Below are 15,644 nucleotides of genomic sequence, written 5' to 3'. Positions count from 1 at the left end.
TTTCCTAGACTCAAGTACGCATAACCCAAATTTAAAAGAGAATTGTGTCTTTAAAGTGCCCATTTCTTTGACTCGTAATCAATACCAATATCATTAGTGTAAAAACAAAATCTTTGGAACTGGGCATGATTTTATTCAGTGATTCGAAATGAAATTTTGACAAAGTTTCTTATAGAAATGAAAATTTAACAAATTTTCTCATAGAAATGAAATTTTGAGGAAATTTCTAATAAAAATGAAATTTTAACAAAATTTCCTATACAAATGAGATTTTGACACAATTTCCTATAGAAATAAAATTTTGTCGAAACTTCCTATAGAAATGAAATTTTGACAAAATTTCCTATAGCAATGAAACTTTGACAAAATTTCCTGTAGAAATGAAGTTTTGACAAAATATCCTATAGTAATGACATTTTGACAAAATATCCTACAGAGATGAAATTTGGACAAAATTTGTTATAGAAATAAAATTTTGACAAAAATTCCTATAGAAATGAAATTTTGTCAAAATTTCCTATTGAAATGAAATTTTGACAAAATTTCCTACAGAATTGAAATTTTGAAAAAAATTCTATACAATTGAAATTTTGACAAAGTTGCCTATAGAAATGAAATTTTGACAAAATGTCCTATTGAAATGAAATTTTGACAAAATTTCCTACAGAATTGAAATTTTGAAAAAAATTCTATACAATTGAAATTTTGACAAAGTTCCCTATAGAAATGAAATTTTGACAAAATGTCCTATTGAAATGAAATTTTGACAAAATTTCCTATAGTAATAGAATTTCAACAAAATTTGTTATAGATATGAAATTTGACAAAATTTCCTATACAAAAGAAATTTTAACAAAATTTCCTATAAAAATGAAATTTTAACAAAATTTCCTATAGCAATGAAACTTTGAAAAAATTTCCTGTAGAAATGAAATTTCGACAAAATTTCCTATAGAAATCAAATTTTGACAAAATTTCCTATAGAAATCAAATTTTGACAAAATTTTCTATAAAAATGAAATTTTGACAAAATTTCCTATAGAAATCAAATTTTGACAAAATTTCCTATAGAAATCAAATTTTGACAAAATTTTCTATAGAAATGAAATTTTGACAACATTTCCTACAGAAATTAAATTTTGACAAAATATCCTATAGAAATAAAATTTTGACAAAATTCCCTATAGAAATGAAATTTGGACAAAATTTGTTATAGAAATAAAATTTTGACAAATTTGACAAAATTTCTATAGAAATGAAATTTTGACAAAATTTCCTATAGTAATAGAATTTCAACAAAATTTGCTATAGATATGAAATTTTGACAAAATTTCCTATACAAATGATATTTTGACAAAATTCCCTGTAGAAATGAAAATTTGACAAAATTTCATATAGAAATGAAATGTTGACAAAATTTCCTATAGAAATGAAATTTTGACAAAATTTCCTACAAAATGAAATTTCTTATAGAAATTAAATTTGGACAAAATTTCCTAAAGAAATAAATTTTTTTCGAAACTGCCTATAGAAACGAAATTTTGAAAAAATTTCGTATAGAAATTAAATTTTGACAAAATTTCCTATAGAAATGAAATTTGGACAAAATTTGTTATAGAAATAAAATTTTGACAAAAATTCCTACAGAAATGTAATTTTGACAAAATTTCCCATAGAAACAAAACATTAAAAAAATTTATATAGATTTGAAATTTTGACAAAATTTCCTATAGAATTAAAATTTTGGCAAAATTTCCTTAGAATTGAAATTTTGACAAAATTTCTATAGAATTGAAATTTTGACAAAATTTCCTATAAAAATGAAATTTCGACAAAATTTCCAAACAAAATTTACTATAGAAATGAAATTTTGGCAAAATTTCCTATAGAAATTAAATTTTGACAAAATTTTCTATAGAAATGAAATTTTGACAAAATTTGTTATAGAAATGAAATTTTGACAAAGTTTGCTATAGAAATGAAATTTTGACAAAATTTCCTATAGAAATGAAATTTTGACAAAATTTCCTATAGAAATAAAATTTTGACAAAATTTCATATAGAAATGAAATGTTGACAAAATTTCCTATAGAAATGAAATTTTGTCAAAATTTCCTATAAAAATGAAATTTCTTATAGAAATTAAATTTGGACAAAATTTCCTAAAGAAATAAATTTTTTTCGAAACTGCCTATAGAAATGAAATTTTGAAAAAATTTCGTATAGAAATTAAATTTTGACAAAATTTCCTATAGAAATGAAATTTGGACAAAATTTGTTATAGAAATAAAATTTTGACAAAAATTCCTACAGAAATGTAATTTTGACAAAATTTCCCATAGAAACAAAACATAAAAAAAAATTTATATAGAATTGAAATTTTGACAAAATTTCCTATAGAATTAAAATTTTGGCAAAATTTCCTTAGAATTGAAATTTTGACAAAATTTCTATAGAATTGAAATTTTGACAAAATTTCCTATAAAAATGAAATTTCGACAAAATTTCCAAACAAAATTTACTATAGAAATGAAATTTTGGCAAAATTTCCTATAGAAATTAAATTTTGACAAAATTTTCTATAGAAATGAAATTTTGACAAAATTTGTTATAGAAATGAAATTTTGACAAAGTTTGCTATAGAAATGAAATTTTGACAAAATTTCCTATAGAAATGAAATTTTGACAAAATTTCCTATAGAAATGAAATTTTAACAAAATTTCTTATAAAAACAAAATATTAAAAAAATGTCATATAGAACTGAAATTTTGACAAAATTTCCCATAGAACTGAAATTTTGACAAAATTTCCTATAGGAATGAAATTTTAACAAACTTTCCTATAGAAACAAAATATTAAAAAAATTTCATATAGAAATGAAATTTTGACAAAATTTCCCATAAAAATGAAATTTCCTATAGAAATGAAATTGTGACAAAATTTCCTAAAGTAATGAAATTTTGAAAAAATATCCTATAGAAATGAAATTTGGAAACTTCCTATAAAAATGAAATTTTAGCAATATTTCCTATAGCAATGGAACTTTGACAAAATTTCCTATATAAATTAAATTTTTACAAAACTTCCTATAAAAATAAAATTTCGAATTTCCTATAGAAATTAAATTCTGAGAAATTTCCTATAGAAAGAAAATTTTGACAAAATTTTCTATAGAAATGAAATTCTGACAAAATTTGTTATAGAAAAAAAAATTGACAACATTTCCTATAGAAATGAAATTTTAACAAAATTTCCTATAGAAATGAAATTTTGACGAAATTTCCTATAGAAATGAAATTTTGACAAAATTTCCTATAGAAATGAAATTTTGACGAAATTTCCTACAGAAATTAAATTTTGACAAAATTTCCTATAGAAATGTAATTTTGACAAAATTTCCTATAAAAATGAAATTTCGACGAAATTTCCTATAGAAATTAAATTCTGAGAAATTTCCTATAGAAAGAAAATTTTGACAAAATTTTCTATAGAAATGAAATTCTGACAAAATTTGTTATAGAAAAAAAAATGACAACATTTCCTATAGAAATGAAATTTTAACAAAATTTCCTATAGAAATGAAATTTTGACAGAATTTCCTATAGAAAGAAAATTTAGACAAAATTTCCTATAGAAACAAAATATTAAAAAAATTTCATATAAAATGAAATTTTGACAAAATTTCGAAAAAAAAATCCTATAATGCTGTATTTGAGTTAAATCAATTTACGCCTTATTTCGTATGTTATTTAACTATTTGTATTTCACGCTTTAGACCTGATTAAAAAAAATCAATAATAATTCCCACAACCAAGCAAATAAACATTTGTTCAAACAATAAAAGGGGTTGGTAAAAATGGACAACTGAAAACCATGGAAACCAAAACCACCAATAATGACATGACAACTGGTCACCAGAATAATAGAGGTGAACAGAGTTTAAGGACATTGCAAGGAATTTTTCATTTTAAAATTCCTTTATATAAAAAGTCATAGTTCCCATTGAACTCTGGCCTTATAGAGACTGAAAAACGGCTAGATAGTCGAAGAAAAAAATCTGAGTGAAACTGACTTTGGAGTGCGGAATCTGCATAGGATTATAAAAGTAAATATTTAACTTGAAATTGTGAATAAAATAGAAATGTTTTTTTTTCCATATTTATTTTTGTGAATAACACCAGATTCGACCTCAACGAGTACAAAAATAAAAATATCGAAGCTACAAAACTAGAGCATTGCGAAAATATCGGTCTCGCGGTGTGGGAATAAAAACAGAAGGCAAGCAATCAGACGGTTTGTGAATAAGGCATTCTGGCAGTCATTCTTATCATATCGTTGTCGATTTATCGTTGTTATCTTCCCGCAAGTGAATGAGTTATTGTTGTTGTTATAGTGAAAATAAGTACTGATAAAGGCAATAACAATAACAAATACGTTAACAACTTTAGCAAGAGACAAACAATAATTTTTTTTAACAAAAAAATGCAAAAAAACAACAAAAATAAATGTGGCAATAAGTCATTTGGTTGTGTTAATTGGAAAAAAGCTTTTAGGTTTTTTAGTATTTCTGTAACTTGGCTGGTAAAAAGTTGTAAGAGAAAACGCGCAAAAAAAAACAAAGTTCTAAAAAACCAAAGATAAAAATACAATGAAAAATAAAATTTATTATTATTATTTTTTTCATCATATATGCTAATTTAATTTAAAATTTCATTTGTATTTGAATTCTAAACAAACCGTAAACCTAATAATAATTTTATAGCATTTCCGTTTTAACCTTTTTGGAAACAGGAAACTCTGGAGCCCTTGATTGAAAAGTGATATACATTGAAAACATAATGGCATCCGCGAGAGATCTCCAATTAAATTCTGGCATGCGCTGTGCCAAATATATGCTGCTGATAGTGAGCTTTATGTTTGCCGTAAGTATTTATTTAGTATACAAATTAAAATAGCTCCTTTTAAATCTACATTTTTCAAATCTTTACAATAACGCCATTTTGTTGACTGACTGTGGCTACTGATTCATTCAAAGAGAGAGGGAGAGAGAGTAAAGTTATATACCTCTTATCTATCACCTGCTAATATAGATACTCATCTCAAGAGTATATACAGGGTGACACATAATATACGAAAGCTCAATAGATAGACCAATTTGGAAATAAATTGAATTAAATCGATTTTCACTTAAATCGAATTATTTTAATAAATTTGATTAGGCTAAAATGGCAGCCTATTACTTCATACATACTTTAACATTTCTGACCATTAATACCTAGGAATAAATACCTACACTCAAAAAAACAGAGAATCCACCAGGATAGAATTAATTAAACATAAATTTGATCAATAAATAATTTATTTCTTCCGGGAACTTTCATTTTTTTATATATTGTATTATTGTTTACTTATTTATAATTATTTTTCTTTTATATGCAATAATTTACTTGTAATTTTACAAGGGCTTAGAATTACGATAATAATTATGATTAAGTTTTTCGTTTGATTTTATTAAAATTGTAATGAACCTATAATATTATAAAACCAATTACTTCCAAATAAAATTCTCAAAAATTTTTTTTTCTTATTTGGAAATATTTTTTTATTTAATCATATACATTTAATATTAATGATTTAATTAAAAATTTAAGATTTTCAATCATTTTCTTAATTGTTTTAATTTTAATTTCATTAAAAAATTAAAGTTATAAGTTAATTTTTAATTGATTAGGTTTTCAATAAACCTTTTATTTGAAAATATATTGGTATGTTATATGTTTTCTGTGTGTATTTGTTTGTCGTTCTTATGTCCGCTATCATATTTTCCATATGTTACAAATGGAATTTCCCGAAAAAAAATCATGTACTAATTTAAAAATCATGTATTAATTTAATAACCTCCTCCCAGGTTACCTGTAAATTTCAAGTAGATCGGAGAAGGCAGAATTTTGCTCTATTGTTTTAAAGTAACCTCACTTTCCCCGATACAATATCGACAAACACCGAAGTGAATAGCACCGTTAACCTTCCCTAAAAATTCCAAGAAAATCTAAAAAATTTCCTTCAAGTGTGAGGCAAGGAGAAGGTCCCTACCCGTCCAAGTACCCAAACAACGGGCACATCACATTGATTTCATAACCTTCAGCCACGGCCTTTGTAAATTTCAAGAAAACTTGAGAATTTTAGTTTTTTTCAGTTTTAGAGGAGATCCCCCTCCCCGGGCAAATATCGAAATGATGCATGCAGCGTATCTTGTGTAAACGTCGCAGAAAATGTCAAGCACAAATTAAAAGCCCAGTTTTCAAAAAGCAGGGCAAGGGGCGACCCCTCTTCCAGTTCAAATATCACAAAATCAGGTATCCAATATTAATTTCATTTCCTCTCCCCACACCCTCTGTAAATTTCAAGTAAATTGGAAAAGTTTAATTGTTTATCTGTATGTACTTAAGAAGAAGCGGATGTCTCCCTATGCCCTTTTATTTTTCCCGGACCAAATGTTGAAAAATCAGGAACCTCATATAAATTTTTGTAATCTCACACAGTTTTTCCGTAAAATTTCAGTCGGAGGACTTTAGTTTTGCTTTCACTTTATTTAAAAAAAAAAATCTGGCAAAGGAGATCTTCCCCTCCCCGACCAAATATCGAAAAGTAAAGTAGCCGTTCTTTGTCTAGACGCCCCCTTCAACTTTCCCTGAAAATTTCAAGCAAATCGGATAATTTTGTTCCAAGTTTCCAAAAAGTCGGGCAAAGGGGAGGTTCCCCTCCCCGTTCACATATGAACACATCAGGTACCCCATATTAACTTCATAACCTCACCGCATGTTCTCTGTAAATCTGGGGTAATTTAGAGAATTTTAGTTCTTCAAGGTACTCTAAAAAAAGTCGGACAAAGGGCAAGTCCCCCTCCGTGACCAAATATCGAAAAATAAAATAGCGGATCTTTGTCTAGATGTCAACTCTAACCTTTAATGAAAATTTTAAGCAATTCGGTCAACTTTGGTCCAATTTTCGAAAAGTCGGACAAAGTGGAGGCCCCCCTTTGCGACCAGGTATCAAAAAATAAAATACCCTATTTTTACGACGTACGCACCCCCCTACGATCTCTGAAAGTTTCAAGTAAATCGGTTCAGCCGTTTCCGAGATTACCCGGAACATACAAACAAGTAAACAAACATACTCGTACTTTGAATTTTATATATATACTCGTAGATAGATATTATAACGTTTATGTTTTATATTATCGTTTCAATTGCCACATGAAATGAAATTCAAATTCCAATTCTCCAATCCATGATTCACTCTAATAATGATTCGTTTGGAATAGTCTTTATTTATGTATTGTGACCATAATAATTGTGTAAGTTTGTTTGTTTATTTAAAAATTATGCCCTATAGTAAAAGATAAGCATACACTCATAGAAATATATTAGACCAATGGACATCTTATGAAATTGTTTTTTTTTTTTCACGGTAAAAAGTTTATTTGGAAGAAAAATATATTATATTTGTTATAAACGTTGACGTACTTTACCCAGCAAAAAATTCAAAATACACTCAAAAAAAAGTGAACTCTCTATTTCACTAAAGCCGTATTAACTTTATAATAGTTCATAGAATCATTATGTTTGGAAAAAGTTTATTTTAGTCAAATAATTTTTTGCGTATTTTAGTTAAATGAACTAAAAAACGGGAAAAAGTTATGCACAAATAAAGCATAAAGATTTCCTAATTTCGTATTTCTTACAAAATAGTACATTATTTCTTTAAATTTGTAAATTTTACCAAAAATGTGTCCATCATGAACTTCGTATGTCACCTAAAGACATTCTTGCAATTTTGAACTCCAAGATTTCTCTTAAAACTACAAAATTTTCTTTAACTACTGAAAAAATTTAGTTATGTCTAATAAATTTTCTTGAATTTGTCGAAAAATATTTACTTATTTTTGCCATATCGGAGTGATGCCAGCGCTTGTAATACCGTTTAGTTAAAATTTTCTAAAAAAGTTCCAAATTTTCTAAAATTAATCGAAAGTTATCTTTCCTGGTGGGTTCACTGTTTTTTCAGTGTAGAAGCGTATTTGTTGAAATTTACAAATTATAGGATATTCTAAACTATTTTGTGAAAAATTTAGTAAAATGCTTATTTTCTTTTTTAGTTCATTCGCTAAAGAAAAAAAAAACATTTTTTAAGTGTTTACTCAAAAAAAAGTTTACTTGGTTCCAAAGATTTTGAACTACCTTTTTTATGGATTTTGGTATTGATTCCCAGCCAAAGATGCAGCTTCTTTAAAATAAAGACATTTTTATAGACCTCCCTGGCTTTAAATCTAGGATCGATAAAATTAAAATTGGATACAGATCTCATTTATCGAATTTTTATACTCTGTTTGCGATATATTATTAAAGGTATTCATGTACAAACAAATTCCAGTTTCAAAACCCAAATTATGCCAAGTACTTCAAAGTAAAACCTGTTTTCTTAATGCTAAAAAAAAAACTTTAAACCAAGGTGAAAATCCTTAATATAAGTCTTAGCCTATATTTGAAGCGTTTTTATCTTGAATTTAAAAATGCAATGTGTCAGTTGATTTAAAGACGATTTCGTTCAATTAAAAATGTTTTTCTTTATTTTAAGGAACATTTGCCTTACTTCAAAGATCTGCAACTTCAACAGAGGTACGCAAAATTTCAAGATTTTAAAGAATTTTGTCCTTAGTGTTGCGTATATTTCGAGTCCTAAAATTTATAATCTTCCATATTAGGTCAATATTTTTTTCAGTGTAGGGACACTTCTCATATTGGGGAAACTTTTCCTAAATCATTCCAATTTCGATTAACTAACAGAATATTAAACTGACTTTACTGCACTCAAAAAAAGTTTACTTGGATCCAACGATTTTGACATTCCTTAAAGGATTTTGGTATTGATAAAATCTATAAAATTAAAATTAGTACACAGATCTCATTTATCGAATTTTCATTCTATTTTTCCGGTATATGAATAAAGCTATTCACGTACAAACGAATGCCAGTATAAAAATCCAAATTATGACGGATACTTCGAAGTAAAAAATATTTTCTTAATTCCAAAAAAAAAAAAAAACAAACAAAGGTGCTAAATCCTCAAAATAAATTTTAGCCTATATTTGAAGTGTTTTTATCTTAAATCTAAAGATTCAATATTTCAGTTACTTTAAGGACGATTTCTTTTAATCAAAAATGTGCTTTCTTTACTTTAAGGAAAATTTGCCTTAGTTTAAAGACATGCAACTTTAGGGAAGGGACGTAAATTTTAAAAATGTGCGTCCTAAATTTAATGAAAAAAATTTTAAAGCAAAGATTATAAACTTTCTTTGAATTAAAATTGCATAATTTTAAAGAAATTTGTCCTTAATAGTGTGTAAATTGCGCATCCTAAAATTGAGGTTGCGTAATCTTTAATATCTAATAATATCACGTAAATATTTTTTCAGCCTTAGCCCAAAATAATCTACTAAAATGTGAACCAAAATTCTTATTTTGATGTTTTTGATTAATTTTTTGAAGATATTAAATGTATCAAACAATGTATCATAATTTAATTTCTATTGAAGATTTTCTCAAAATTTTATTTCTATAGAAAATTTTGTCAAAATTTTATTTCTGTAAAAATTTTTTCAACTATTTATTTCTATAGAAAATTTTGTCAAAATTTTAATTCTATAGGAAATTTTGTCAAAATCTTATTTATATAGAAAATTTTGTCAAAATTTTAGTTCTATAGAAAATTTTGTCAAAATTTTATTTCTATAGAAAATTTTGTCAAAATTTTATTTCTATAGAAAATTTTGTCAAAATTTTATTTCTATACAAAATTTTCTCATAATTTTATTTCTGTAGGAATTTTATTCAAAATTTTATTTCTATTGGAAATATTGTCAAAATTTTATATTTTTCTATAGAAAATTGAAGTACCTCTTAGCCGTGCCCAAAATAATCTACCAAAATGTGAACCAAAATTCTTATTTTGATGTTTTTGATTAATTTTTTGAAGATATTAAATTTATCAAAAAATTTCTCATAATTTAATTTCTATTGAACATTTTCTCAAAATTTTATTTCTATAGAAAATTTTGTCAAAATTTTATTTCTGTAAAAATTTTCTCAACTATTTATTTCTATAGAAAATTTTGTCAACATTTTAATTCTATAGGAAATTTTGTCAAAATCTTATTTATATAGAAAATTTTGTCAAAATTTTAGTTCTATAGAAAATTTTTTCAAAATTTTATTTCTATAGAAAATTTTGTAAAAATTTTAATTCCATAGAAAATTTTCTCAGCTATATATTTCTATAGAAAATTTTGTCAAAATTTTAATTCTATAGAAAATTTTGTCAAAATTTTAATTCTATAGGGAATTTTGTCAAAACCTTATTTATATAGAAAATTTTGTCAAAATTTTAGTTCTATAGAAAATTTTTTCAAAATTTTATTTCTATAGAAAATTTTGTCAAAATTTTAGTTCTATAGAAAATTTTGTCAAAATTTTATTTCTATGGAAAATTTTTTCAAAATTTTATTTTTATACAAAATTTTCTCATAATTTTTTTTCTGTAGGAATTTTGTTCAAAATTTTATTTCCATAGAAAATTTTGTCAAAATTTTATTTCTATTGGAAATATTGTCAAAATTTTATATTTTTCTATAGAAAATTGAAGTACCCCTTAGCCGTGCCCAAAATAATCTACCAAAATGTGAACCAAAATTCTTATTTTGATGTTTTTGATTAATTTTTTGAAGATATTAAATTTATCAAAAAAATTCTCATAATTTAATTTTTATTGAACATTTTCTCAAAATTTTATTTCTATAGAAAATTTTGTCAAAATTTTATTTTTGTAGAAAATTTTCTCAACTATATATTTCTATAGAAAATTTTGTCAACATTTTAATTCTATAGGAAATTTTGTCAAAATTTTAGTTCTATAGAAAATTTTGACAAAATTTTAGTTCTATAGAAAATTTTTTCAAAATTTTATTTCTATAGAAATTTTTTTCAAAATTTTATTTCTATAGAAAATTTTGTCAAAATTTTATTTCTATAGAAAATTTTGTAATAATTTTATTTCTATAGAAAATTTTGTCAAAATTTTGTATTTTTCTATAGAAAATTGACATACCCCTTAGTTGCAGAGGAATACTTTGCAAAATCTACCAAAATATCAAGAATTCTACCAATCTACTAAACAGTAAAATAACTAACGGTAGAATTCTACCAATTGTGGCAACAGTGGCTGTAATCCCAAATATTGAGACAGATTAATTTTTTCTGTACACTGAAAAAAAAATTGTCGTGAGGTCAAAGATTTCATGTCTTTAAAATACGAATACAAATTTTGCTTAGCATAGAAGACGCATTTCTCTAAAATAAAGTTATTTTCCTTGTCCAAAAGTCGATAAACTTTTCAATGAAGTCGTATCCTTCTAATTAAGTGATTTGACTTAAAAATGGGTATCTTAACATGAAGGAAAAAATTTATAGGCTAAGGTCAACTTGACTTTAATAATTCAGAAAAATTCTTTAAATTTAATGAAATTGTCTCTAAATTTTTTGTTTTTTTTTTTTTGCATCTTGACTACAAAGCAAAAAATCGTTCAAATATAGGACATGTTTTTCAAAACTTTATTTTAAAGAAGTTTTTTACTTCAAACATAGCATAATTTCTACTGGAAGTCTAGTCTTAATTTGGAAAATAAAGTTGCCGTTAACTCGTTTTTAAAGGACTTTGATAGCATATGAAGGAAAAAAGCTGAGAAAGCGAAAAATTAAAATTTGCTTCCTAGAAGCAAGTACACAAAACCTAACTTTAAAAGAGAATTGTGTCTTAAAAGTATCCTTACTTGTATTCTCCGCTTCTTTGGCTCGGAATCAATACCAATTTTTTTAAAGTAAAGACAAAATCTTTGGATCCGAGTATGCTTTTTTTCAGTGTATGCATCCCATATTCAAAGTTAGACTAAAACGGTCCATACTCTGATAAATATTAGCTTTGTTGGGCCGATTTGACTTCTAGTGTGAATACAGCCAAATTAACTCGATCAAAGTGTTTACTTCTGGAGCATCTTGAGGACGAGAGATTTGGGATCACATGTAAACTGCAAACAAAAAATGGTTCCTGGGAGATCCTGAATTGCTTATAGTCTCCATAAATGATAATTTCAGATTTAAATTCCATAACCATAGGTTCAAATACCTTCCGGTATAGTGGCAATACATCCGTAATGATCCAAATTCTGCCGTAGGACCTATATTAATCCCGACTGAATTTCTGCATCACAGAAATTATTAATCCAACTTCAATAAAGGTCGATGTTAAAAACCCAATTATTTTATTTTTTTCTTTTCAGATAACCGCAATTCTATTGGTTATGGTTGGCTCAACCATTCAGGCCATTTTCGGTGACTTCAGACAATTCGTTGACGATCATTTCCTTTCACCTCCAGCTCTTCTAATTGCCATTGGTTTTATTTTACTTTTTGTTGCCACATTGGGTGCTTATGGTGCCATCAAGGAGAGTGTCATGCTAATTAATTTGGTAAGTTGAAATAAAATAAAAATATATCACCTAGGACATGTTATCGATTCCTTGTTTCAACTTTTCACCAACAGTATGGTGTTTGTTTGTTTATGGTCTTTATTTTGGAAATATCCGCCTCTATTGCTGCCTTTGTCATGCAAGGACAAGTACGAGAAATGTTAATACGCACAATGAATGAATCATTGGTTAACTATCAAACCAATGAATACATCAAGACCGGAGTTGATTTTATGCAAGGAGGTTTGGAATGTTGTGGTGTGAATGGACCCAATGATTGGATCAATCACTATCCCCAGACCAATGTTAGCGAGAGTAATGGTGTAGTTGAGATCAATGTTCCCAATTCTTGCTGTGGTCTCTTCAATGTCTACAATTTCGATCAATGTGATAAGCAATACGAAAATGGTTGTTTGGGTCGTATGGATTTCATTATATCCCAAAGTACTATGTTGATAGCAACTGGAGCCACCACAGTGGCTTTTGTCCAGGTGAGATTAAAATTTAAGGATTAGACACAAAAAAATTTTTTTTTTTTGATTCAATCACGAAATTCATTGATCCAATTAATTTTTTAATTGAAATGTGTTCAATCACGAAAATGATAGTATTAATCGCAGTTTTAATTCGACATTGAAAAAATACTTGATTTAAAAAAATTAATTGATTTCATTAGCAAATTTCAATTAATTTTTTTAATTGATTCAATTAAAAATTTAATTGACGTTGATAACAAAACTCAATTCATTTTTTTTTTCATTAAAAATGTAATTATTTTCTATTACTTTCTTAACTGACTTACGGCCATTTTCATGTAGCTCCGTTAGGCTTTAACTGCCAGTTAAGAGAAAGTAAACTGCAAATACCTTTTCTCCGGTTAACTTTAACTGAAAAATTTTCGTCAGTTAAGTTCCTAACTAGCATTTGGAATATATATGCAAGATGACAGCTTCGTTCATAATACGGTTTAAAAGTTGGTTAGTTAACGAAACACTAACGGAGCTATATGAAAATGGGGGTTAGTGTTTTTAGTTTGATTACAAAATTGATTGTTTGAAATAAATTTTGAATTAAAAATCAAAAAGTTTTCCATCACTTTTCTTAATTAACTCGGAAAAAGTTAATTGTATCAATTGATTTTTTAATTAAAAATTTCCAATCATTCCATTTTTAGTTAAAAATTAAAAAGGTTTTCCATCACTTTTTTTAATTGACTCGGAAAAGTTAATTGTCTCAATTAATTTTTTAATTAAAAATTTCCAATCATTGGCTTAATTAACTTAATGTTTCTATCTTGATTAAAAAGTAAATTGTATCAATTAATTTATTAATAGAAAAAAATCTACTTCAATCAACTTTTTAATTGGAAATATTTTGGTGATATTTTTTTCTGTGTACACAAAATAATTATGAATTTCTTTCAGCTTTTGTCTTAATTAATTTTTTAATAAGAATTTTAAAATTTCTAATCATTGTCTCAATTAAGTTAATGTTTCTATTTCGATTAAAAAGTTAATTGTATCAATTAATTTATTAATAGAAAAAATTTTCAACTTCAATCAACTTTTTAATTGGAAATATTTTGGAGATATTTTTTTCTGTGTACCCAAAATAATTATGAATTTCTTTCAGCTTTTGGGTGCCCTATGCGCTTTCATGTTGGCCAAGACCTTGAGACGTAACAAATCATTGCGTGAAGCTCGCCGTTGGCAGTTACAACAAAGCTTAGGTGTCCTGATCTCTGGAGGAAAAATGGCTCCACCCATGAATTCCCCCATGACTGGTTATACACAATTGGAGAAATCGGAGAAATTTTTGGAACACGATCCCATTGTCTATACACCCAATAGTCCCAGTGTAAATTAATTTAAACGAATCAAATTAAACGATTTTCATATGTACCATTTAACCACATAAATAATATAAATAATTGTATTAACTATTAAAATAATTGTATGAATAATGACAAAAACAAAACAAAAACTAATTGTGACAAAATTCATATTTCTTTCAAAATTGTATCCAAATAAATAAACAAAAGTGCCACAGGTCACAAAGAAACTGCAATTTAATGTTTACTCCACAAAATTATATTTTAGTTTCAAATTAGAGGTGTGCACGTGAGTAATATTTTACTCACGCACACTCACGACGTAAAAATCTTACTCACGCACGATATTGTTTGGTAGGTCTCACGCACACTCATGAAAAGAAAACTTCTGCTCACGCACGAAAATATCGTGACTCGCGAAAAATACCGTAACTCACGAAAAATATCGTGATTCACGAAATATGTCGTGACTCACGAATAATTTTATGAGTAATATACCTGAGGGACGTGTCTGAAATCATGAGCACGATTAAAATCGAGAGCGTTATTAAACTCTTAACATCCAAAGTGTCACTAAATTTGCAAACGAATTTAACTTTTAATAGTTTTATGTTGGAGAGCGGGATTATTTTCGTGAGCGTAATTCGTTACTCACGCATTCTCACGAAGATATTGTTTTCGTGACTCACGCTCACGCACGACATTTTGGTTTGTTAATCACGCACACTCACGCCGTTGACATGAGCGTGACTCACGACTCACGCGTGAGTCACGACAATTTCGTGTCACGTGCACACCTCTAGTTTCAATTAGAAAATTAATTAATTCAATTAATTATACCATGCGCCACACTATGGAACAGTGTATTAGAAGTTAGTGCATATGTTTGCAACGCCTAGAAGGAGTCGAGATAGATACATGGTGTCTTTAGTAATAATGCTCTGGGTGGGTCCTTGAGTCGATCTAGCCATGTCCGTCTGTATTTGAACACATTTTTGTGATCAAAATCTAGGTCGCAGTTTTAGTCCAATCGACTTCAAATTTGGCACAACTTTCAATAGAACCCTATTGATTTTGGAAGAAATCGGTTCAGATTTAGATATAGCTCCCATATATATCATTCGCCCGATATACACTTATTTGGGTCCAGAAGCCAGAGTTTTACGCTGATGTGCTTGAAATTTTACACAGACATTACACTTGGTCGTGTAGTCAAGTGTGCGAAATTTGAT

General features: G+C 26.8%; 1 protein-coding gene across 2 annotated transcripts; it reads left to right on the top strand.

The window, feature by feature from the left end:
- The first annotated feature begins 3,988 nt into the window (after window positions 1-3,988).
- Window positions 3,989-14,648, top strand: Tsp29Fb (Tetraspanin 29Fb). 2 transcript variants are annotated; one of them, XM_075293580.1, is made up of 5 exons: window positions 3,989-4,106; window positions 4,793-4,923; window positions 12,393-12,581; window positions 12,656-13,072; window positions 14,214-14,648. In XM_075293580.1, exons 2-5 carry the CDS (start codon window positions 4,840-4,842, stop codon window positions 14,445-14,447), a joined length of 924 nt encoding a protein of 307 aa, XP_075149695.1. In that variant the 5' UTR covers window positions 3,989-4,106; window positions 4,793-4,839; the 3' UTR covers window positions 14,448-14,648. The 2 variants fall into 2 exon arrangements, with proteins under 2 accessions (XP_075149695.1, XP_075149694.1); XM_075293579.1 differs by lacking the exon at window positions 3,989-4,106 and adding an exon at window positions 4,512-4,592.
- The last annotated feature ends 996 nt before the right edge of the window (window positions 14,649-15,644 follow it).

Source organism: Haematobia irritans, chromosome 2, assembly GCF_050003625.1.
Source record: "Haematobia irritans isolate KBUSLIRL chromosome 2, ASM5000362v1, whole genome shotgun sequence".
Classification (NCBI taxonomy): domain Eukaryota; kingdom Metazoa; phylum Arthropoda; class Insecta; order Diptera; family Muscidae; genus Haematobia; species Haematobia irritans.
Note: the sequence above shows the minus strand (reverse complement) of the source record. Positions and strands in the feature narration are given on the sequence as shown.

Coding starts and splice junctions, on each gene's coding strand:
- Tsp29Fb (XM_075293580.1), top strand. CDS start 4,840: ATGGCATCCGCGAGAGATCTCCAATTAAATTCTGGCATGCGCTGTGCC. Junction 4,924..12,392: donor TAGTGAGCTTTATGTTTGCC/GTAAGTATTTAT, acceptor TTTTCTTTTCAG/ATAACCGCAATTCTATTGGT. Junction 12,582..12,655: donor GTGTCATGCTAATTAATTTG/GTAAGTTGAAAT, acceptor TTTCACCAACAG/TATGGTGTTTGTTTGTTTAT.